This window comes from Lepus europaeus, chromosome 10, assembly GCF_033115175.1.
Source record: "Lepus europaeus isolate LE1 chromosome 10, mLepTim1.pri, whole genome shotgun sequence".
NCBI classification, from domain to species: domain Eukaryota; kingdom Metazoa; phylum Chordata; class Mammalia; order Lagomorpha; family Leporidae; genus Lepus; species Lepus europaeus.
In genome coordinates, this window is record NC_084836.1 from 39182001 (window position 1) to 39209043 (window position 27043).

The 27043-nt window shown below is 36.5% G+C and overlaps 1 protein-coding gene across 1 annotated transcript in view; it reads left to right on the top strand.

Moving 5' to 3' along the window:
* PPFIA2 (PTPRF interacting protein alpha 2) overlaps positions 1-27043 on the top strand; it is a 535398-nt gene that overhangs the window by 330145 nt on the left and 178210 nt on the right. The window contains exon 5 of the mRNA XM_062202051.1: positions 4344-4445. Within this exon, the coding sequence (XP_062058035.1) occupies positions 4344-4445 (102 nt within the window). The remainder of the gene's footprint in view (positions 1-4343; positions 4446-27043) is intronic.

The window sequence follows — 27043 nt, forward strand, 5'->3', positions numbered from 1 at the left end:
GTCTCTGGCATATCATAAGGACCCATTCAATGTGAGCTGTACTTGATGCTATTGCTAGTTTATAAGGTGATGGAAGACTCAGTTCATGTTGACAGTGAGCATGAAGGAGTATTTACAGAATAGAGAAATGTCAGAGGACAAGTGTAAAAGTTTAGATGGTTTACTCCATATGAGATATTTGTATCTATTGCAGTCCCACATACATACGACCTCTTGTCCAGTACATGTTGTCCACCTACCCTACCTGCAAGCTCCTACTATTAGTTCACATGGGACTAATTACAAGAGATTGTGTAAGATAATTATAGTAATGATTATTTTTTCAAAGATTTCTTTATTTATTTGAAAGGCAGAGTTAGAGAGAGGCAGAGGCAGAGGCAGAGAGAGAGGTCTTCCATCCTCTGGTTTACTTCCTACATCTTCGCAATGGCCGGAGCTGTGCTGAACCGAAGGTAGGAGCCAGGAGCTTCTTCCAGGTTTCTCACATGGGTACAAGGGTGCAAGAACTTGGGCCATCTCCTACTGCTTTTCCAGGCCATATCAGAAAGTTGGGTTGGAAGTGGAACAGCCAGGACTAGAACCAGTGCCCATGTGGGATGCTGGCACTGCAGGTGGCTGCTTTACCTGCTCTGCCACAGCACCAGCCCCAGTAATATTTAATGTAAATAAGAAAACAGAGACTGCCAAGGGCAGTCTAAATCTGAGTCATATCAGGATCTTCAAAAAGTTCATGAAAAGTACATATTATGGGAAAAAATGGGGCCGGGGGAGTTGTTGGTGTTTTGATGCTGCCACCTGCAATTCCAGCCTCCTGTATCAGAGCGCTGGTTCAAGTCCCTGCTGCTCTGCTTTCCATTCAGCTCCCTGCTAACACACCTGGGAAAGCAGCAGTAGAGGTCTCAAATACCTGGGTCCCTGACGTCCACATGTGAGACTTGGAAAAGAGTACTGGGCTCCTGGCATTGCTTTTCCCCAGCCCTCGCCATTGTGGCCATTTGGGGAGTGAACCAGTGGTTGGAAGATCTTTTGGTCTCTGCCTCTCCCTCTTTGTCTCTGTCACTCAGCCTGTCAAATAAATAAATAAATAAATCTTTAAAAAGAAATCCTAAAAAAAATCTGTGCCTGCATTTCAGAAATGCTTTACACTAAAATAAGCTTAACTTTTTATCCCATTTTCTACAAACTTTTCTTTTATCTCCATTTATTTTTATGCAAAGAAACAGAATTCATATATTTTATAGATACAATTTGAGAACATGATACTTCTCTCTCCCTCCTTCCTCACTCATTCTCCTTCCTTTCTTTTTTATTCTTCGTATAAACCAGATGAACAACCTGGTTCAAAATGATACAGGAGAAAAGCAGTGGACTTGTAATATGGGGAGTTACGCTGAGAGCTTACTTGCTCCCTATGTCTTGTGAGCTTTATGGACTTAGAATTGCATCTTAGTAATTCCATTTCTGCAGCCATAAGATGGAAATGAGAATGCATTACTAGGTATTTAGGGAGCAAGTTGAGATAAGGAATGTGAAAAGAGTGCCTGAAATTTGGTAGGAAGTTAATAACTGTAAGACTAATCTTCATACACGGACTCACTAAACAGCTTGCTCAGAGGCCATGCTGTGATAAGAAAAATGTGCAAATGTCTGTCATCAGTAACATCCTGACTGTCTGTTCTTCTGTTTCAAATACATCATTATTTCCGTGCAGTTAGAGATTTATATTGTCTCTAATTCTCTAAGCACAAAAGAATATTTCCTCATTCCAGAGAATTTTGACAAAAGAAATATATAGGAAGGCACCAAAAAAAAAAAAAAACCACAAAAATCATTTAAATATGAAACTACCTGAACATATTTAATATTAAAATTCTGAAATGCTTTCTTTCTATGAATAATAAGCTAAATCTTGTGAAAGTTACAGACAGATACATGCTTTGGGGTATTATGTTAAACATACAGATTTGGGGGGCCAGCGTGGTAGTACAGCAGGTTAAGCATCCCATCATGATCCAGCATCCCAAATGGAAGTGCTGGTTCACATCCCAGCTGCTCCACTTCTCATCCACCTTCCTACTAATGTGCCTGGAAAAGCAACATAAGATAACTCAAGTATTTATGTCCCTGCCCCACCATGTAGGATACCCGGTAGAGATCCTGTCTCCTCGCTTTTTCCTAGACTAACCCTGGCCATTGAGGCCATTTGGAGAATGAACCAGAAGATGATTCTGTCTCTCTTTCTCTCTCTCTCATGCACACAGACACCCTGCCTTTCTAATAAATAAAAAAAAAATCTTAAAAAAATACAAATCAGATCTATAGTTTTGTTGTCAGTATAATATATTCATATATATATATAGTTTATATATATGTTTGTGTATAGGATATTTTAAATACTTACAAGTTAATATACAATCTAAAATATGAGAGTATTTCAAAGAGTAACTGAGAAATTATTTTAGAGCCCCCAATTTTTGAAATCTATACATAGCTTTTTTGTAATATTCATTTTCCATAAACTACTTGAAGACCATTCATAGTTATGGCAGTTTTTTTCCTGTCAAAACTATTTTGTATATGAACAAAGTTAATTTTTTTTGAGAAGGGTTTATTGTTTTCTACTTGTTGCTTATTTCCATTCCAATAATATACTTAGTGAATACCAGTGACATTTAAACATGCGAAAATCAGAGGAAAAAAACATTTATCTGTAATGTCAGCCAAAATGCAACTATGAAATCTTTCATCTAGATTGCAAGCCCTAGAGTCTACTCCGAGGTCTTTGAAGTACTCACTTGGGTTGAAACCATTCAGAGAAACTCAGCAAAATAAGTAGTTTGAAGTAAACAAAAATATAAACCCCCAAACTTTCCCTAGCTTTGCATAATCATCATATGCATGAACATTTTGCTAAATTTGTCTTTTTGGAGGGATCAGTTAACTAAACCTGTCTTCCACATTTTGTTTTTCCTTTTTGATCTTAGAGCGCCTCTCAGCCTGGAGCCAAGTTTTCCCAAGTACTCACATATGGATAAGCATCAATTTTATTACTAAGAATGCCTCTAAAGGTTTTAATCAAAATATACGTCTATTTACCACTTTGTAAAATTGTAAATATATATTTATATATTCCAGAAGCCATATAGCTTAATTAGATTTCTTGGCCTTTTTATTAAGCAGTTGTTTCTGGGCATAAACGTACCTGTATCTAATGATTCCATTTTGAGAACGGAAGCTCTTGACAAGTTCTTCAAGCTGTAATTCACCATATAAAGGTGGGGTTACTCTAAAACTAACTTTTTGGCAGCAGTATGATTTATTTCATTTATGGGAAATAAACGTTAATGTAGCACCCACTGCACTGTAGACATGGCTCATATAACAGTGAACAAGTCAAAGCCCCTGTCCACATGGAACTCACCTTTCAGAAGACTGAAATATGCACAAATTACTAAGAAAGCTTTAAATAATGTTATTCAAGCTTAGACGTACTTATTAATTTTAAGATTTGGGTAGATTTCCTTTTCTTCATCTTGTTAACAAATAGATTTCTTTTTTTTTTAATTTTATTTTGACAGGTAGAGTTATAGACAGTGAGAGAGAGAGAGAGAGAGAGAGAGAGAGAGAGAGAGAGAGGTCTTCCTTCTGTTGGTTCACTCCCCAAATGGCCACCACGGCCGGTGCTGCGCCGATCCGAAGCCAGGAGCCAGGTGCTTCTTTCTGGTCTCCCACGTGGGTGCAGGGGCCCAGGGACTTGAGCCATCCTCCACTGCCCTCCTGGGCCACAGCAGAGAGCTGGACTAGAAGAAGAGAAACCGGGACTAGAACCGGCGCCTATATGGGATGCTGGCGCTGCAGGCAGAGGATTAAACAAGTGAGCCACGGCGCTGGCCCCACAAATAGATTTTTTAATTTCCAAGTGTACATTCAGTAGGGTTTTTATTGCTAGTTTGATGATTTACTTTCAACTGTGTGAACATTGCTGAGCAGAAAATAAAGTGTGATATTTGTAATCTGTTCACAAAACTAGCCGAACTAATCAGCAATAAGTTAACATATTAATGTTAAACTCAGTGTGATGTATCTTATGCATTTCAAAAATATTTTATAAGCCTCTATAAGCAGCATATTATAATAAAATGCATATGATAATACCACTGATCAACATTCTTTTTATACAAAGAAATCAAGATACTTTGGTAATAGCAATATAAGTTTTCTGACAAGTTCATTTTTCTCTGTTCTTTTCATTCAAAGGTACAGCTTTTAAATTTTGTTCCTCCTACGTAAATTAATTGTTTCTGTCTTCAACATGTCTTCAAATATTTTCACTCCTCTTACAGGAATTTGCTGCACTGACGAAAGAATTGAATGCCTGCAGGGAACAACTTCTTGAAAAGGAAGAAGAAATTTCCGAACTTAAAGCTGAAAGAAACAATACAAGAGTAAGTACAAAATGCCTCTTCTTGCATTTAATTCCCTGTGTAATTCAGTACCTTACATGCCATCTATGCACAAAAATAAAATATAAGAATTTACAAACTTTGGGAATACTTTAAGCAGGCACCAACTCATAGTCTGTTCTTAAAGGAGGATACAGTACAAAATCCAAAACAAGACCGGAAACCTAAATTATAGCGTCTGCTACTAAATCACTATGTTGCCTCAGAAAATGTTCTTATACTTTCTGACTGCTTTGCTTTATTTGACTTCACAAAGAAGGGTTGCATTTCAGTAATGGGCTGCAGACTTTCAAAAGATTTTATCTAGGGGAGTGCAAGACCTCAGAGGCTGGAAGTGAGCAAGGGATAAGAGATGTGGGAGAGAAGAAAAAGTTCTAAGAATGGGATGCTGTGACAGAGCTGTCTGCATTTGGTCCTCACCTCACCCCTGCAAAATATTCATTTATAAAATGGGAAAAGTATTAAAAAGGTAAAGCACTAAAATATTTCCATCTGTTTAAAACAGCATATCTTTTATTTTTCAGATCTTCAAGGCAAATCCCAGTTTTGATAGTCTAATTTCATGAAATTCATGCAATTTGCTACATTGTACTTTTAGAAACCCACCTATCTTATCAGTTTCATAATATGCCATCCAACATTAAAACTCAGAATTTGAACAAAGATACAGTATTTTCTAGTTTAGAAGAAAAAGTCACTAAATTTCACAAATGTATAAATTGACATATTGCCCATAAATGAGTGCAGATTGTCTCCTAAGAGGAAATAAGAGTAAATGTTTTATATGAAGAAACATTCAACTTAAATATAGAGTAGATGAAAAGTATTTTTAATGTTATAGCCTTAATATATTAGTGCTGAGGAAATAAGCTATACAAGGTCCTACTTATTTTATGCTTGGTCTTAGAAGTTATATAAAGATATAGCTCCACAAAATGTGAGCCTGTGCCTCTAATCAGAGATAGAATTTCATGCATAATGGTTTTATGATCAAACTCAATTTCTGCTCTTACTCATCAGGGTCTTAGTTTATGGTAAAGAGCTCATGCATGTATACACAATAGATTGGTTTACATTGAGACTTTGATGAACCAGTCACATGGACTGCCTGTAATAAGACATAACAAGTGTGGTTTAGAGCGTATCAGGTCTTAGATGAAGTTTCTTTCTATGTAAAGTTTTCTCACTCTTGATTTAAAATTAGCACTGTATTTCCAGGCAAACTTGAAGCTTATTTCTTCCATGAAATTTTTTCTGACCTATCCCACTATTTTTTTAAGACTTACTTTATTCAGGTAGAGTAACCAGAGAAGGAGAGACAAAGAAAGAGATCTTCCATCTGCCGGTTCACTTCCCAAATGTCTGCAATGCCAGGGTATAGGCCAGGCCAAAGTCCAGCTTGGAGCCTGGAACTCCATCCAGGTCTCTCATGTGGCTGCAGGGACCCCAGCACTTGAGCCATCTTCTACTGCCTTCCCAGGCTCATTAGCAAGGAGTTGAATTGGAAGTGTAACAGCTGTGACAAGAACTGGCACCCCAATATGGTCTGCCAGTGTCACAAGGGGCAACTAAATCCACTGTGTCACAGTGCTGGCCCCATACCACTGTTTTATATTTTAAGGCTTTGCACTTTATTCCTTCATGTAACACAGTACAGTTAAATATAAGTGAGAACAGGAAGCTGAGAATGGAAAATACAAACCTTTAGATAAATTAACAAGTAACCTTCACATTCTTTTATCTGTCTATTTCTCCCTTTATATAGCTGTTCTTTCTATAGCCCTGTGTTACTCCAATATACCTATGAAAGAAAAGTTAAAATTACCTCCATTTTATAGATAAAGCACATGGGCTCAGAAAAGATGAGATAACTCACCAGAAGTCACACAATCACTAAATAGCAGAGAAGGTAGGATGTGGCTGTCTAGATCGAAAGCCTGTGCTGGCCATGAGGCCATTGACAGGATTATGTAAGTTACAGGAAGGAACTCAAAGATTAAGTACAGCTTACAAGAAACTTGATCCAACAGTCAGATGGCTGCACATGAACTGTCATTCCTCCTTAATTGTGACTAATTTCAAAGAACTGGGAGACTTGGCAATAACATCTACGTAATTTTCATCATATTAAATCCCATGAAGCCCAGAAGTACCTATGGCTTCTGCACCTGCAAAGGAGCCCTTGGTACTATTGGAAGCAAGGCACACTTCACTTGAAACACCTATTCAGTAGTCCAAGTATTCAGGAGAAAAATTTAAAGTTACTTTAGGATTACAGAAATTAAAACCATTGAGTATAAACATGAATAACTATTACCTTGAAAACATGAATAAATCTGAAAACTATTTTTTTACCTTCATTCAGTGTTGCAAAGAAATTATATGGTTGATTATTTCAGAGTAAACACATTTATTAAACTTCCTTTGTGCAAGGTATTGGTTATATAACAACTTAAAAAAAGTTATATAACCACCACTCACTCTCCTCCAATCCCACAAAATCAAATATATATGCTCATTTTTCTCCTAAAATGCATTACAAAATACTGTTAAATGTAAAATTTTTATAGATTGATAAAATTGTTTCTCTTTCTACATGTTGTGTTTTTCTTTTTCCTATAAACACCTACTTACTGATTATAGAAAAGAAACAAGAAGCTAATATTTACTTCTTACACCTAAAGAAAATATTACTGATATTATATTATGAACAACTTTAAAGGATAATTGAGTATTCCAATTGCTAAAGTTCTGATAAACTTGTAACTCTTCCCAGAGTGAGTTAATGGATTGTGATAACTAACACAGAAGGACTGTCCACAAAAAAACTCATTAGTGAATGGGACATTTGTGTTAGAGTATCATCAACAACAGTAGATCAGAAAGATCCCTTCTATAATATGATATTTAAATGAATTATACCTTCTTCGAAGATGGAAATTAGACATATCGGAGGGAGTTGAATGAGAGTTACCTAAAAAATAGAGTAATAATTAATAATAATATTGTATACAACATACATGGTGTTAAATGATTTTCAAGTGTTTTCCATGTTTAACTCACTTCATCCTCCTGGCTATTTAATTATTCCCATTTAATTCATGGGAGGAAACCAAGATAGTAAGTAACTTTCCACAAGCTGTGTTGCTTATAAGTGACACACCATGATCCTGCTTCTTAGCTAAACCACAGGGCATGTAGTTAAGAAACCATATTTGTATGTCACCCTGAAATCACATGTGATACAAGAGTATAATGTTAGTAAAGATCAAAATTTGTTCAAATTCCTGTAAGTCAATGCTAATTTATTTTGGATCAATTGTATAGAAAGTAATATGCTAGGAATTTATTCTGTTTTCAGAGATGAAGGTTATGGTCATGTATTTATCACTGTCACTGCAGACACACTTGGCCCCCCAGCCCAAAAATATGAGTGATGAAGGAAATACATTAATCACTAGAGCTGCCCTTAAATCTAGCTAGCTCAAGTAATGAAACTGAAAATAGCCAAATGAAATCATCCTAGTATTACTCATTATCCAAGAATCAAATTTTCAAAAACGACATTAAATATTTGTACAAACATCAAGAAAGCTTCATTGTTTAATATTTTCATGCTGTAAAATACATAAAAATATTGACACAAAATTTGTTGTTCCTGAAACTTCTACAATAATATTTAGTCAAGTTAAATTCATAGAAACTGACATTCTTGACATTATTTCAGCATCCTCAGATGGATCAGGAAAACCTGTCATGCTTTAGCAAAATTATCTGAATTAATGGAAAGGTAAAGGAGAACTGGAAATCTTAGTGTAGTTAGCATCTTATATACTTCCTATCTATTGCAACTGTTTTGACTGTATCTATGGCTGAGTATCTCAAAAAGATGGTTGATGTTGCTATTTATGTTTTAGAATGTTAAGTATTGTATGACATTGAAAAAGAAGTTATGGTATTGAGGGCCAATCATAAATGGCATTAATTAATAATTAATCTGTAACTTAATAGGTAATAAAGGACTTATTCACATTTGAAATATTCCTTACCATGCCCTTAACTTTAAGTTTGAACCAAAGAAATTATCCTGAGATGTTCAGATAAAATTAGATTCCTGCCATTAATAAAGAAAAAGCTTCTCATTCATTTTTGTTTAATTTGCATTTTGTATCTTCACTTTAAAATACTTCAAATAATACATAAAAGTATCAAAAAGAATTCAATGAGCACAATGCCTTTAGGAATTTTCTCATTATATCATATTCACTTTATATGTAAATGCTATGTATATATACATACGTGCTATTTTTCTTAAAACCTAGGATGGGTATATTAATATCACACAACATGTGTCTCATGAAAAAGATCAGAAAGTGAGGAAAGAGAGGCATATTATTATGTATGTGGTATAATTCAATGAAGACAAAACTTATGAAAATCTAAAATTCCCCTTCCTGACAAACCTCTTTCTATACAAATTGAAAATATTTCTCAAATATATTTCTTCAGTGAGTAGAAAATACACTCCCAAAGACAATTATATAATTGAAAACAAATGATGATATTATATGTGTGTACATTTATGCTTATTTGTACAAGTGATATGACAGGATATGATAATGCAATACAAGAGTGAATAAGGGGGCCCAACGCCGTGGCTCACTAGGCTAATCCTCCACCTGTAGCACCGGCATCCCATATGGGCACAGGGTTCTAGTCCAGGTTGCTCCTCTTCCAGTCCAGCTCTCTGCTGTGGCCCGGGAGGGCAGTGGAGGATGGCCCAAGTGCTTGGGCACCTACACCTGTATGGGAGACCAGGAGGAAGCACCTGGCTCCAGGCTTTGGATCAGCGCAGCACCAGCCGTGGCGGCCATTTGGGCGGTGAACCAGCAGAAGGAAGACCTTTCTCTCTGTCTCTCTCTCTCTCTTTCTCTCTCACTGTCTGTAATTCCACCTGTCAAATAAATAAAAATCTAAAAAAAAAAAGTGAATAAAATGAACAGCTATTTCAATGTGATAATAAAACATTTACATAGGAAACAGAATTTCAAGCAGTATTAAGGATAAAGGCAATTGAGTAGGCTGACAAGGAAGGCATCTAGCTTATTATATTTCATTTTTGGAAGATGTTTTTATTAAAGGAAAAGTGACAAAGAGAGTGGGAGTGAGAGAGAGAGAGAATGAAAGAGAGTTTTTTCACCTGCTGGTATACTCCCCAAGTGTCCTCAGGAGCTGAAATGTGCCAGGCTAAATCCAGGAACCTGGAATTCTATTCAAGTCTCCCACATGGATAGCAGGGACCCAAGTACTTGGTCCAACATCCGCTGTTTTCTCAGAATAGATTACCAGGAACATGGATTGAAAGCAAAATAGCTGAAACTTGAACTGGCACTCCACTGCTGGATGTGGGAATCCCAAGTGGCTACTTAGTGTGGATGAGAGTTCATAATTGTACAAAAATAGTAGAGCTTAGTTGTTTTAATCAAGAATACATTAAAATTTTCAAGAAATTTCTGAACTGAGCTTCTAGGGACAGTTTCTAGGACCCTTTGATGTTTCTTACTCTTGTGAGTTTTTCTTAAACCCAAGTCCTAGAAACATGCAGCCTCTGCTATTACTCCTGTCTGCAAAACTTATTCCCCTGCCTAGATCTTTCTTCTGACCTGGCTGAGACTGGGTCCCAAGGAGTGAATCTGTTGACACATAAGTCACATGTCTGCCACCTAGTGGTAGGCATGGCCAAGAAATGTCTCTGGGGTCCTATCCTGGGAAGGTGGGATTCAAAATGTGGGAAATACAAAGTGTGGAGGGTATGCTCAGAAGCCTTTAAACACTCACCAATGACAAGTCTCTACTACAATCCAATTTCTGTTATTTCATTTTTATTTGTTAAACAGCAGTAATACTGATATGACTTAACCCAATAATACAACTAAACAGATATTTTTTTTAACTTTTATGTAGTAAATATAAATTTCCAAAGTACAGTTTATGGATGACAATGGCTCCCCCCCCCCCCAATTTCCCTCCAACTCGCACCCCTCCCATCTCCCACTCCCTCTCCCGTTCCATTCACATCAACATTCATTTTCAATTATCTTTATATACAGAAGATTGATTTAATATATATTAAGTAAAGATGTCATCAGTTTGCACCCACAACTAAACAGATTTTAAAAATTTTCCTCAAAAAGGTCCATAATTTCCAACAACTGTATCCAGCTACACAGCGGTGGTTCTGAGTTCTGAATATTCCTGTCTTCATGAAATCTTAATCCTCTGTGTTTTGACTTTGTGTTCTGTAATGTGACTCTAAGCCAAAACAACCGATGTAAAATACAATGAAAGGGGAGAAAGAGAGAGGGAATAATTGATATACACTATGTATAAAGGTACTTTAAGAAGCTGTGGAACCATGTAATTAAGAGATGAATTTAGGGAGTGGGTGTTGTGGTACAGTGGGTATGCCACCACTTGGGATGCCTGCACACATATCTGTGTGCCTGGGTTAAGTTCTGGCTCCTCTGCTTCCAGTCTGCCTGCCTGCTATTGCACATGCTGGGAGGCAGTAGATGATGGCCATACACATGGAGAACTCAGATGGAGTTCTGGGCTCCTGGCTTTTTCTGGCCTCGCCCAGCTCTGACAAGCATTTGGGGGTGAACCAGTGGCTAAAATATATCTAACTCTCCCTCTCTCTTTCATATTTTCTCTCTCTCTCACTCTCACTCTCTATCTCTCCCTTTCACTCCCTTCTCTCTCCATTCCTCTCCCTTTATAATAAGTAAAGTGAATAAATAAGATTTGGCCTAGCAGTTAAGATTACCCACCTTCCATATCACTCAGAGTTCCTGTATTTGGTGTCTTGCTCAAGCTCCTGATTCCAGTTTCTTGGTAATGAAAACCTTAGAAGGCAGCAGGTAATGATTCCAGTAATTGGCTTCCTGCCACCCACATAGGGAGACCACTCTCTGGCTCTGGCCCCTTTGTTGGCCATTTATGGAGTGAACCAGTGAATGGGAGCTGTCTGTTTCTCTTTGACTCTGATTCTCAAATAAATAAATACTAAAATTGTAAAAAGTTTATTTTAGTGCAAAGAATTGGGAAACCCAAGCCTATTAGCGGTAATCAAAGAGTTCATGGAAATATCTATTCTGAAAAAATATGCATAGATTTCAAAATATTTTTCACCAATACTTATATTTTAATTATGTTTTCCATTATTTATATCCTAATTAATTTACCCATATTAAGCATCTATATGTATAGGTGTATGAAGAGATAGCTCTCTCCATATATATAACATATACATATATATATATGTATATATATATACATAGAATATATCTTATCTATATAATACAACAACAAAAAATTTCTTTTTTCTATAAAGTCTTAATTAGAAATTAAAATTCCAGTTATAAATCTTTATTTCTGGATCTATTTACGTGAGAATATATATTCCAATATATGTATTTCCACAAATAGATCCAATACCCATATGTATTCCAAGAAGGAAACTGTACCTTATTTCCATTACTAATTATTTGCATGTACTAATTTCAGGAAAATAACAATGGAACCTAGCAGTTTGCTCCCTTCCAGCTTGAAGTAAAACAGTCTTATTGTGTAATTTAACCATTCAATAAGATCCACTCTTTCTGAAATGATTGATACCCTGATAAAAGCAGGAACTCCTGGGAGCATCCATCCGTCACATTTCTCCTTTCACTGTAAAATGAGTTTTTAAATCAAAAGTAATTTGTGCAATAACATGACTGTAAGAAGAAAAACAGTAAGAGGTGTTGCAAGTAAAACATAGCCATTAAAGAAGGCAAGTCCATTTGTAGAAAAAGCATTTGCCACGATGAGGAAAAACTGCCTTCTTGATGGAAAGGATTAAAAGTAATACAGTTGCTTCAAGGTGAAGAGCTGATCGCCAAATGCAATGTATCATGTCAGAGGTTCAAATTTTATGGCTGCAGCTGGCAACTTGGACACTCAGCCATGGCAGCAACTCTTATCAACCTTCATTATGTGAAGCTATTTTGTCTTTTCACTGAGTGACTTCTATCCCTGAAGCCATGGTCACTCTTTTGTGCCCATTGGGCAAACTCTATAATGACAAGGGAAATATACTGATGGAAATACACTGAAGCATTTTATCCACCAGATTATTGAAAGACTTCTATACTGAATACCAAAAAATCATTCATTGGTCACAGCTAATAACTAAGAAATTTTATTATCTCTTTTCCTTAGTACTGTCACTGTGTAAATCAATCTAGGTCATTTTATGGAAGGTTTTCTGATTATCCACTGCATCATAACAAACCACCCAAAACTTTATGGCACCAAACAAAACTTTGCTGTGCTTATAGATTTGTGGAACAAGGATTCAGAAAAGGGATAGAGGGTGTCAACTGAGATGACCTGATGAGCAGTGACAGTTATATGCTGGTAAATTATTTCTTTCATCAGAAAACCAAAATAAAAATCACTGCTCTATATTGCTTACCAATTTCCATGATGTAAATACTCCCACCATTGCTGATTTAAATCACTGAACGCACAGTTGTGATATTGAACACCTGCCTTAGTTCAGGTAATTAACCTCTCCCACTGCAGAAGTCTTGTCACCCACAGGGAAGTCAGAGTCCATTTTAGGACCACCTCTTCTTGATGAACAGTATTGAAACACTATAGTATCTACCAGGTACAATAAGAGGAAAAATACTGAGGAACATTGGTAACAGTGAAATATACTAAAATTATTAGGAAGTGATGCATTTGGTTGTTTACTGTCTTTGCAAATGGTCATTTACAAATATAGTCATTAAGTTTTAATGACTATATTTAACCAATCAGTCATAAAATTTTTGGAAATGAGCAATCATTTCTAAAAGCCTAAAGGACCATCTCTAGCACACCATTTTGAGGGGGTTACTAAATTACCTGAGGGCAGGATTTTCTTGTGAAATATTTTCTTCATTGTCATGTCTGGCTCCTGGCTAGAATGGCTGAAACACAGGCTGGCTCAGTCAGGTTTTACCTAAGATATTCTGTATATGGTCTTTCCTACACCATGGTCTCAGGGTTCTGACATCTCAGTTGATAGCTCAGGGATCTAGGAGAAAATGCTCCAGTGAGCTAGATAGAAACTACCTGTCTGTGTAGGTCCTAGCTCAAAAAACACAGAATGTGACTTCTATTCTGCTGTGTTGGTCAAAACATTGACAGGCCCACACAGATTCGAGAGAAGGGAGCCTAGATTCATACCTCTCATTTTCAGAAGAATCAGAGAATTGGGGCTGTTTTGTAAAGATAAGCAATGAGGGGTAGAAAAAAGAGTTGCAGCAACTACTAGTGATGCTAGCATAAAATGTGGGGATTTTTTCCCTCAAGAATACTCAACTTTCACTTTAATTTAAAGAAATCTCTAACCATATAAAGTGACAGCTGTGGGACTTAGAGAAGATCAAGATACTTTATTTGAGTTACAATTCAGTTCTCCAGGTCTGGAGTTTTATTAGTAGAAATATTATTATGATATTAATATGACATAGTCCTTACTGTCTTAGGGATGATATAATCTACTAGGAATTAACAAAGATTCCAATAGATCAAGCCATTGTGCTGGTCAGTGACCACACTAACTTAATTCAGATGGTTAGGTACTATTACCTAGCACCTGCCACTATAAAATTCTATCAGCCCTAGGGAGATCATCAGGTTCATTTTAGGACCATGCTCCCTCTGTAGTCATCCTTGGTCTATTAAGAAGTCTGTTACTGAAACTTTGTAGGTTCTGAGTTCTCTCCATACCATTAGATTTTCCAATTCATTGCTTTGATTATAACAAGGATATAGCTATTAGGTAAGCTAAATCCACCATTTTTAACTCCCTAAAACATTAGATTCCTTCTTCCACCTTTTACCCAAGGAATTACTGACTGTTATTCACTTTTGTAGGCCTCCACTGAGTTTATAATCAAATTACAGTTAACCACTGGAGCATACAATTATAATCTTTCCTTGTTGCTTGATATCAAAGTTAAATTATTTAATAACTACAGTGCAGTTATAATGATTAATTTAGGCAGATCAAACTGTTTTCTTCTCTCTTCCTATTCTAGAACTACTAGTATCTGTTTCTACATGTATTACCAGATCTCTGAGATTAGAAATTAACAATATCATACAAGTCTTTTGATTTGGAAAACCTTTCTCTTAGGTTAACCATTCATATTCCAGTTAGAAGTCAGGAGGGAAGGAGTGTTCTGATGGGACATAAAGAAAAGCAACATTATTCTATAGTGTAATTGCTTTACATGAAGTCATTTCATGCTGATGAAGGTAAATAGGACTGGCTTCTTCAGAGAGGCAGGGAAATTCATTGGATTTTGCTGTGAAAGAGGGACTCAGAAACATTGAAATCTTTTCAAATGTTCCTTTCCTAGTATTTCCTAGTTCTTGGGTTTCCTTTTCTCCATAATGATGGTGATCCTGCTACATTAAACACCTGCTAAGATTATGAATTTCTTTATACAGTGTAATTTAATGACCTCTCTTTGATCAGGTTTGTCATTCTATATAGTCTTCGGATTCCAATGAGATGCTGTTATGAGCAATCATACAAGTTCCTGGGTTCTCTGACTGAACCATGGACCTAGAATTTAAAACCTTAAACTTAATTTTTTTTTCTTTACACTCTTCAATGCAGTTGAAAGCATTCAGCTCACCTCATCTTGTTATGTTCTTCATGCTCTTCAAAATGGTCTATCATAGCTATGAGTCAGTCCATCAATGCCCTAGTTTCATGGATTTTCCATTTTAAGAAAGCCCAAGGGATCATTTAAGTAACTGTCACACCTCCATGTATCATGAAAGAAAATGTATTTTTATGTCAATTTAACCATTACTTCTGTAAAAACTATCCAGGTCAGATATCCCAGCTTCCTGTTTCTTTGACAAGTAGTTGCCTGTGAACAAATGTGGCACAGATTGTTCACTGATAGGGGGTTCTTTGTTTATTAAACAAGTAAATGTTTGCAGCTACTGTGTACCTATATTCTAATCCCTGAAAATAAAAGAAGGAGCAAAATATTTATTTATGGACATTACACCAATTTTGAGAAGAGAGTAAAAAGATAAATACATCAAAATAAGTAGTACACTAAATAGAGACATATGTTAAAGATAAAAAATAAGTAGAGAAGGAGATAAATGTAGGAAGTAACCACGGAAAGCCTTATTGAAGGTGGTATGTGAATAAAAACGAGGAAGGGATGTTGGAGGAAGATGGTCATGCAGATATCTATTCTCATCAACACATAGAACATTTTATAGATGAGAGTATATATAAGGCCACAAATAATGTCTCAGTAAAAATTAATATCATACCATATATTTTATCAGATCACACTAGAACAAGACTATAAATCAACAGCAAGAATAGCAATAGAAAATTTACAAATGCATGGAAATTGAACAGTATGTTCCTAAATGACCAGTGGATTATTGAAAAATTTAAAAGAAAATAAAAAAGTATTAACATGGAAGTTTAAAGCAATAAGTGCATACATTAAAAAAAGAATGTTTCAAAGAGCAGTCCAATGGTGCAGCTCAAGGATTCAGATAAACAAGAGTAAACAAAACCCCAAATTAGCAGGAGACAAGAAATAATAAGATACATAATATCTTTCTGATGTTTTGTTGGATTTGATTGGCCAGAATTTTGTTGAGGATTTTTGCATCTGTGTTTATCAGGGAAATTGGTCTGTAGTTCTCTTTCTCTGTTGCATCTTTTCTGGGTTTAGGAATTAAGGTAATGCTGGCTTCATGGAAAGAATTTGAGAGGATTCCCTCAATTTCAATTGTTTCGAATAACTTGAGAAGAATTGGAGTTAGTTCTTCTTTAAATGTCTGGTAGAATTCAGCAGTGAAGCCATCTGGTCCTGGGCTTTTCTTTGTTGAAAGTGTCTTTATTATTGATTCAATTTCTGTAATGGTCTTGTGTCTGTTTAGGTTTTATATGTCTTCATGGCTCAATTTAGGTAGGTTGTAGATGTCCAGGAATCTATCCATTTCTTCTAGGTTTCCCAGTTTTTAGCATACAGCTCTTTGTAGTAGTTTCTGATGATTCTTTTTATTTCTGTGGTGTTGGTTGTTACATTTCCTTTTCCATCTCTAATGTTTTCAATTTGGGTCTTCTCTCTCCTTTCTTTGGTTAGTTGGGCTAATGGTCTGCAATTTTGCTTATTCTTTTTAAAAAACCAGCTCTTTTTTGGCTAACCTTTTGTATTTTGGGGGGTTTAAATTTTGTTGTTTCTCCTCTCATTTTAATTATCCCTTTTCTTCTACTAGTTTTTGCTTTGCTTTGCTTTTTTTCTTCTAGATCCTTGAGGTGCATAGGTAGTTAATTTATTTGGTGCCTTTCCAGTTTCTTGATTTAGGCACCAATTACTACAAACTTTCCTCTTAACACTGCTTTTGCTGTATCCCACAAATTTTGGTATGTTGTATTGTCATCTTCATTTCTTTCCAGAAATTACTTTATTTCTCTTTTGTTTTCTTCTATGATACACTGTTAATTCAGTAGCATGTTTTCGGTCTCTATGTGTTTGCATATGTGTAGAGATTCTTGAGTTGTTGATTTCCAACTTCATTGCATTTTGGTCTGAGAAGATGCATGGTATGATTTTGATTTTTTGAGTTTGCTGAGACTTGCTTTATGGCCTAGCATGTGTTCAATCCTAGAGAAAGTTCCATTCACTGGAGAGAAAAATGTGTACTACATGGCTGTCGGGTGGAAGGCACTGTAGATATCTGCTAGATCTCTTTGATCTATGGTGTCAATTAACTATTGTTTCCTTGTTGATTTTCTGTCTCCTTGATCTGTCCATTGCTGAAAGTGGGGTATTGAAGTCCCCCATTACTATTATATATGAGTCTGTATTTCCCTTTAAGTCCCTTAACAATTCTTTAAATAGCCAGGTGCCCTGTAACTAGGTGCATATACATTTATAATAGTCGTATCTTCCTGTTGAATTGATTCTTTAATCATTATATAGTGTCCTTCTTTGTTTCTTTTAATAGTTTTTGTGTTAAAGTCTATTTTGTCTGACATTAGGATGGGCACACCAGCTCTTTTTTGGTTTTTATTAGCATGGATTATCATTTTCCATCGTTTCACTTTAGTCTGCATGCATCTTTATTGGTGAGATGTGTTTCTTATAGGCAAGAAATAGAAAGGTTTTCTTTTTTAGCCCATTCAGCCAGTCTGTGTCTTTTAACTGGGGACTTTTGAGGCCATTTACATTCAGTGTGACTATTGATAAATACTGTCTTTGCCCTGCCATGTTTCCTTAAATGGTCCTGTTTATGTATTTTGGATTTCATTTGTACTTTTGCTGGGTCATTTTCTGCTTTTATTTTCTTTTGTAATGACGTTCCTGTTTGTGTTTTTGTGTGTAGCACATCCTTGAGCATCTTTTGTAGGGCTGGGCAAGTAGTTACAAATTCTTTCAATTTCTGTTTGTTGTGGAAGATCCCTGTTTCTCCTTCATTCATAAATGAGAATTTTGCAGGATACATTCTTCTGGGTTGACAGTTGTTTTTTGTTTTTTGTTTTTGTTTTTTTTTTCTCTTAGGACTTGGAATATGTCGTGCCATTGTCTCCTTGCCTGTAGGGTTTGCAATGAGAAGTCCAGAATGAGTCTAATTGGGTTTCCTCTGAATGTGATTTGTTGTTTCTCTCTTGCACATTTTAAGATCTATTCTTTGTGTTTTACTGAGATGAGTTTTGCTACAGTGTGTTGTGGTGAAGTTCTTTTCTGGTCATGTCTATTGGGAGTTCTGTGTATTTCTTGTACTTGGATGTCTCTTTCATTCTCCATATTGAGGAAGTTCTCTGTTATTATTTCATTAAGAAGGCCTTCTAATCCTTTCTTTTTTTCCACATCTTCTAGAATTCCTAAGATCTGTAAGTTGGGTTGTTTGATACAATCTTGTAAATCTCCAACCATAATTTTTAATTTTCTAATTTCTTCTTGTTGTATTTGACCTGACTGTATTATTTCCAGAAATTTGTCTTCTAGTTCTGATATTATTTCTTCTGTCTCCTCTATTCTATTGCTAAGACTTTCCACTGCAATTTTTATTTGATCTATTGAATTCTTCATTTCCAGTATTTCATCTGGCTTCTCTTTAAAATTTCAATTTCTTGGGAGCACTTTTCATTTAGATCATGAATTTGTTTCTGATTGCTTCTAAGTAATCTGACTGTTAATTTTCTGAATTCCTTTTCTGGCATGTCCTTGATCTCTTCTTCTACAGCCTCCATTAATGAAGAGTTGTATTATTCCTTTGGGGAGTTCATAGAGTCTTCCTTATTCTTATTCTGGATTTTTCCTTTGTTCTCCGGCATTTCTGGTTGATTTTATCTTTAATTTGTGACTTCGTGCCTGTGGTGAAATTTCCCTCTGCTCCAAGCTATTGTATGTCTGTGCATTGCAAGTGGAAGCACACAGCCCCAACCCCTGGAGCCCTGTTTACTTTAGAATGTGATGGAGTTACCAGGGCTTTGCTGCACTAAGCCCTGCCTACTGGGGCTGGGCTTGCTTCTCACTGGTGCTTGAAACGAGCTTGGGTTTTCACTGTTTAGGACTACTTCTTGTTGTATAGCTTGCATATTGGGGAGGAAATCACTCTGAAATGTTGTAATCATAATCCTGTGTGAGGGGGTGTTGGTGTTATGAGATGGCCCCCGCAATTGATGGGTGTGTGTATGAGAGGCAAACACTCAAATATGTAAACAATCAATATGGCATCTCCCTGCCAGCTGTAGGACCAATAGGTAGGAGGGGGGAGACATAGATGGGACCATGGCGGGCCCGACCTCTCCACTCACTCCCCTATAACTTCTCCTTCTTTCTGCTCAGAGCTTTAAATGCAGTTCGCCAAGCTTCCTTGCTCATCACTACCCACAGCTCCATGGACCCGCGATCTCGCATCTGGTTCACTGTGAGGGAGGTAACAGTCTCCTCATTCAGTCTGTCTGCTGTGCACTTCTTCCTCTTTACTCCCTTAGCATAGACCTGACCAGTCTCTGGTGGACTCCTGGGCTGCTCTGTTTGAACTGCTCATGATTCTGTCGCCAGTTCATATCCCCTCTGCTTATTAACTATTTTTCTCCTTGCAACTCAGAATGTCCTGTTGCTATACCTCCACCTTAGCACCTCTCCCCAAAAGTGGGATTTATCTTGGTGATGAAAGGATTGTTCAGCATTTAAAAATCAATGTATCTCATAAATCACATCAACATAATGAAGAAAAAAAAAAGTGATCATCTCCATGGACATAGAGGGAACATTTGATGAGATTAAATAAAAACTCTCAACAGATTAGGAATAGAAGGAATGCACCGCCAAATTTTGAAGACTTTATATAACAACACAAAGATGCTCACTTTCACTACTTTATTCATTATACTATTGGAAACATTGGTGGGGTTGGTGCCATGGCGGAGTAGGCTAAGCCTCCACCAGAGGCACAGGCATCCCAAATGGGTACCAGTTCATATCTTGGCTGTTCCTCTTCTGATCCAACTCTCCGCTTGTGACCTAGGAAAGCAGTAAAGGATGGCCCAAGTGCTTGGGTCCCTGCACTGGGGTAGAAGATCCTAAAAAGACTCCTGTCTCCTGGCTTTAGATTGGTTCAGCTATGGCCATTGTGGCCATTTGGGGAGTAAACCAGTGGATGGAAGACCTTTCTCTCTGTCTTCCCCCATCTATCTATAAGTGTACCTCTCAAACAAATAAATAAAAGTATTTCAAAAAATATTAGCAAGAGAGGCCGGCGCCGTGGCTCAACAGGCTAATCCTCCGCCTTGCGGTGCCGGCACACCGGGTTCTAGTCCCGGTTGGGGCACCGATCCTGTCCCGGTTGCCCCTCTTCCAGGCCAACTCTCTGCTGTGGCCAGGGAGTGCAGTGGAGGATGGCCCAAGTCCTTGGGCTCTGCACCCCATGGGAGACCAGGATAAGCACCTGGCTCCTGCCATTGGAACAGCGCGGTGCGCCGGCCGCAGCGCGCTACTGTGGCGGCCATTAGAGGGGGAACCAACGGCAAAGGAAGACCTTTCTCTCTGTCTCTCTCTCTCACTGTCCACTCTGCCTGTCAAAAATAAAAAAAATAAAATAAAATAAAATATTAGCAAGAGCAATTAGGGAAAATAAAAAAATAAAGTACATGAGAATTGGAAAGTAGGAAGTCAAAATGTCGTTGTTTGCCAAAGACATGATTTGTACATAGGAAAAGTGAAATACTTCACCCAAAACTGCCAGAACTGATAAAATACTTCAATAAAGTCACAGGATACAAAACCAGTTAACCAAAAATAGCATTTTATGCAGCAATAGCAATCCTGCTGAAAGGGAAATCAAGAAATACATCATATTCACAGTGGAATTATCTCTTTCATAATAGCTATAAAAACAATTAAATATTTAGTAATAAATTTAAACAAATAAGAAAGGAAATATCTCTATAATGAAAAGTATTAAACACTAATAAAATAAATCATCAAAAGGAGATTGTTTCTGGTTCATGGACTGAAAGAATTAATTTCGTTAAAATGTCAATATTACCTAAAGCAATCTACAGATTCAATGAAATCCTCATCAAAATATCAATGACATTCTTCACAGATTTAGAAAATCAATTCTAAGTTTTATATTAACTACATAAAACATCGGATAGCCAACATGATCTTGAGCTAAAAGATAGTAATAATAAAATAAAGCTAGAGGCATTGCAATACCTGATTTCAAAGTTTACTACAAAACTATAATAATTAAAACAGCTTGGTGCAAAACAACACATAGATCACAGGAACAGAATAGAGAAATCAGAAATTAATCTAGATACATGCAGCCAATTGATTTTTGACAAAGGTGCCAAAAAGAAGTATATACATTGGAGGAAACAATAGTATCTAAATAAAAAATGGTGTTGGAAGAACTGGACACACACACACACACACATTTATATGAAGTTAGATCCCTACCTTCTATTATATACAAAAATGAACTCAACATGGCTTATAGATCTAAATGTAATACCTGAAACTATGCAATTTTTAGAAGAAAACATAGATAAAAACATAGATAAAACTATCTGATGTAAGCAATGTTCTTTTTTTTGTCCTATACCCCAAAAAAGCAAAGAACCAAATCAAAACTAGACAAATGGTATTATTTCAAGCTCATAAGCTTCTATACAGCAAAGGAAGCAATAAATATAGTGAAGAGACATCTGACAGAATGTGAGAAAATATTTTAAACTACTTATATAACAAAGTATTAATATTAAGAGTATATCAGGAGTCCAACAACAGCAACAAAAACAAAGCAACCACTCCACTTCAAAAAATGGGCAAAGGAACTTAATAGTTCTTAAAAGAAGAAATAAAAATAGCCAACAACTATATGAAGAAATGCTAAAATCACTAGGCATCTAAGAAATGCAAATCAAAACATGAAGAAATATTACCTCTTACAAAAGACAGAAAGTAGCAAATGCTACTGTTGGTGGGAAGGTATATTAGTACAGCCACTATGGAAAACAGTATGGATATTCCTTTTAAAGCTGAAAAAAGAATTATGTATGATCTAGCTATCCCAGTACTGGGTATATATCCAAAAGAAATGGAATCATTGTATCAAAGATAAAGCAACTTCAATCTGTTTATTGTAGCATGGTTCACAATATCCAAGATTTGAATCAATCAAGGTGTCCATTATAAAATGAATAGATAAAGAAAACGTGGAATATATACACAATGAAATACTATTCAGCAACGAAACTTGATCATTTGCAGCAGAGTGGTTGGAACTGAATAACATCATGTTAAAATAATCCAGACACAGGGACTCTGTGGTGCAGAAGGTTAATCCTCTGCCTTCAGCACAGACATCCCAAATGGGGGCCAGTTCGAGTCCCAGCTGTTTCTCTTCCTATCCAGCTCTCTTCTATGGCCTGTGACAGCAGTAGAAGATGGCCCAAGCACTTGGGCCCCTGCACCCACATGGGAGACCCAGAAGAAACTCCTGTCTCCTGGCTTCTGGCTTCTGACTTCTGATCAGCCCAGCTCCAGCCATTGTGGCCACTTAGGAAGTAACCAGCAACTGGAAGACCTCTCTCTCTCTCTCTCTCTCTTTCTCTCTCTTCCTCTCTCTCTCACTGTCTGTAACTCAACCTATCAAATAAATAAATGAATACTCTTAAAAAAATAAGCCAAGCTCAGAAATACAAACACTGCATGTTCTCCCACTAATGTAGGAGTGTAAAACTCAATCTGAAGACCGAATGGGAATTATTAGAGGCTGGAAGGAGTGGGGGGGATAGAGAGTTTGGATAACAGCTACCAAATCAAAGTAGGGTTGAAGGAATACTTTCCTAATGCTAGATTGCATAGTGGGGAGACTACACTTCACAATACCCTAGTTTCCATTGTATGAACAAATGGAAGAGAGAAGCTCCAAGCCCCCAGTCAAAAAGTGATGTTAAAGAAGGGAAATTCTGATTACCCAATTTTGATCAATTCACATTGTATACATGTATTGACATACCACACTGCAGCCCATAAACATGTATAATTATTTTTAATAATTTTTTAAAAATAAATGACAATATTTTAGGTAGAGAAAACAGAAAGTAAAATGGCCCTGATGTGGGGGCATGGATGTGTGACAATGCTGAAAAGTGAAACTAAGGGGCCTTATTTTGTGGCACATCAGGCTAAGCCACTGCCTGTGATGCTGACGATCTCAGAGCACTGGTTCCAGTCCCAGCTGCTCCACTTCTGACCCAGCTGTCTTTCTAATGAATCTGGGAAAGCAGCAGAAGATGACCCAAGTTCTTAAGCCCCAACTATCCATGTGGAAGACTCGGAAGGAGTCCTGGGCTCTTGGCTTCAACCTGGGCCATCCCATCTGATGCAACCATTAGGGGAGTGAACCAGCAGGTAAAAGATCTCTTTCTCAGTCTCTCCCTCTCTGTCAGTCTGCCTCTCAAATAAATATAATAAATCTTTTTCAAAAAAGTCAAAACTGAACAAATATAAAAAAGAAATTCAAGGAAGCCAGTGAAACCATACTGAAATGAGCAAGAAGAAAGAGTAAGAAATGAGTTCAGAGAATGTCTGTCCCTTTAGGACATGTAACAACTTTGCATTTTTCTTGAACCAAATGAGAAGATACTGAGAATTTGAGCAGAGGTGATTTCACTTAATATGCATATTAACTTAAATAGTGTTTTGAGAATAGTGTGCTAGATGAAAGAATTAAGCTAGGAGGACCAGTAAAGAAGTTATAATCGCAAATTAGGGTAAGATAATGTGCCTTGGATGCAAATGGGATTGGTGGATATACTATAAGTGGTCAGATTCTGGAAGCTGAGGGAATATGATAAAGAGTGATTATATAGACTGAGCTGTCCTTGTGATTACTTCATAATTGGAGTCTTGGGGCTACTTTATTTTCTTTACTCAGGAAATATGTTACAGATTATTGTGATCTATAGTCATCCCACTGTGCTAAGAGCTTATACTTTCCAACTCAGAGTTGATGTTCATTATCCAACCTCTGTCTCTATTTCCAACCCTTACAGCCTCTGGTAATTACTGATCTATTTTCATATTGCACTTTTATGATTTCCACATATGAGGGAGAACATGTCTTTCTGTGTTTCACTTATTTCATATAACATCATATCCTCCAGTTCCATTCACTTTCCTACAAATGACAGGTTTTCATTCTTTTTTATTGTTGAATAAGATTGCACCTTTTGAAGAATTCCTTAGTTGATTCCATAATGAGTATTATGAGTAGTGCTACAGTAAACTTGATAGAGCAGATATCTGTTCAGTACAATGAATTCATTCCTTATGGTTATGTATACCAAGTAGTGGGATGCTGTATCATATGGCAATTCTTTTTCCAGCTTTTAAAGGAATATCCATGCTGCTTTCCCTTGTAGTTGTTTTAATTTAATTACCATTAATAGTGAATAAGAGTTCCTCTTTCTTCACATGCTTACCAGAGATTTTTACATTTTGTGTTTTTATAATAGCCACTCTAATTGGGTAAAGTGAAATCTTGTGATTTTTATTTTCATTTCTCTGGTAGCTAGTGCTATTGAGCACTTTTCAAATATTTGCTGGCCATCTCTATTTCTTCCTTTGAGATATATCTGTTCAAATTCTTTGCCCATTTCTTAATGGGAATGGTTGTCTTTGTATCATGCTGTTTTAATTATCATAGTTTTTAGTATGCTTTGAGGTCAGATGTTATGATGCCTCCAGGTTATTATTTTTGCTGAAGATCTCTTTTCATATTTTGGGTCTATTGTGGTTCATTTGTCTTTTAGAATTCTTTTGATGGGGATTGAATTGAATCTGCAGTTTGCTTTGAGTAGTATGGACATTATAACAATAGGAATTCTCCAGGACTATGAATAAGAATTATCTTTCTATTTTTGTGCTGCTTTGGTTTTTTTCATCAGTGTTTCACAATTCTAATGTAGAGTTCTTTCACTTCTGTGGTTAAATCTATTCTTAATTTTTTTTCAGTTGCTATTTAAAAAAGGTTGCTTTATTGTTTTACCTTTTGGCAAATTGTTATTGTTGTATAGGAATGCTAGCCTTTTGCCAGTTACCCTAATAATATGAACACATAGAATATACATGTATTGAAATGCCACACTATGCCTCATAAATATGTACAATATTTGTTAATCAAAAGTACTTCTTTAATTTTATAGAGAGTAAGGTAAAAATATTTTTATAAAGATAAAGTATGAAGGAGAAAAGTTAGGGCTAGCATTGTGGCACATTGGTTAAGGCTCTACCTGTAGTGCTGACATACTATTTGAGTGCTGGTTGGAGTCCTGGCTATTCCACCTCTGAGCCAGCTCTCCACTAATGCACCTGGGAGAACAGCAGAAGGTGGTCCAAGTACTTAGGCCCCTGCCACCCACCTGGGACACCAAAATGAAGCTCAAAGCTCTTGGCTTCTGCCTAACCTAACCCCAGTACTTGTAGCCATTTGGGGAGTGAACTAGCAAATGGGAGATGATTCTCTCTTTCTCCCTTTCTCTAATTCTGCCTCTCAAAGAAATAAATATTTAAAAACAAGAAAAAGTGAACTTAAAACAATTACATTTAGGCATATATCTTTCACAAAACACTGAACTGCAAGTTTTTAAGCTGGATAAGGAGATGGTTAAGATTTGAGTGTGACAAGAAGTGGCACAAATTTCTGTTAAAATGGAACTGAGATTGAAAGCATTTATAGAGCTTGAAACTTAAATGAACAAGTTAAATTGTAATTATCTGTGAATTAGAAGATAGATCCCAGAATTACACAACTGTCCTTTTGAAAATAGTAATGTATATCAACAAACCCTCGGTGTGAGTTAGTGAAATAGGGTTGAAATTGAGACCATTGGAGTGCATGAAATGTAGAGGCCATCTTAAATAATAAAAATCCCCACTAAGTACGGAGTAGTGTTAGAAAAACTGCAATGATCAGAGAGCTGATGTATTTAAGGAATACTGGGAAGTGCCAGGCCATGGCAACTATTATAAAGAAAGGTAGCAGTAGGTGGAAACTGATGACTTGAGTGTCAAAGCATTGTTAGGTGCAGACAGTAGAATTCACTCTAGCTAGTTTAAACAAGTCATCATTTTTAATGAATGGTAAGAAATTCTTAGGAAAAGAGTCTGCAGTCTGAGTTTTCAGGACCAAATTCCAGATCCTCGTTGCAATGATGGTTAGGAGATTATTTCCCCCATTTTTTTCAGTATAAAATAATGATTTTTACTACTCCTGTTGAGAAAGTGGAAACCTTCACCGAACTTAACTCCTCATAAGGCTCATTTTTCACAGAAGTGTGTAATTACTAGAAACTACATGATGCAGATTACTGAGACTTATAGATTTGTATTCCCTCTTGGAGATGTGGAATTCACAATGTGAGGAAAATTACCAAGAGTAAAGAATGTAATTGTAAGGTTTAGGTCATCTCTAATAGCAGATGTCCTTTATAGTTGCATTATAACATATATTATGTTCCTGTCCTTAAAGGATCAGTACTATATCCTATACATTTCTGTATCTTTACCGTGCCATGCCGCATTAGACGCTCAGATATTTACTGAATTGTATAAACCAGCACACCTATGACTTAAAATTGGGGGTATCAGTTTTCACTATATCATAAAGATTGTTTCTTTATAAGCATGTCATCTAGCTGAAACATGCATGTATATAACAATATTGTTTACCTTAGGGTTTTAGGAAATAATGCCATTAACTGCAGCCACAGGTTTACCTTTAATATAGAACAGAGTGCACATGGGAAAATTTAGCTCATTCATTCATTTTTAAAATCCACTCAACAGGTATGTTGTGCATGCCGTAGATGTCAGGACCTGAGCTGACACCTGAACACAGAGAGGATCAGTAGGATCAAGGGACACATTGTTTACCATTGTGGAACATCTTTCCAATGAGGGAAC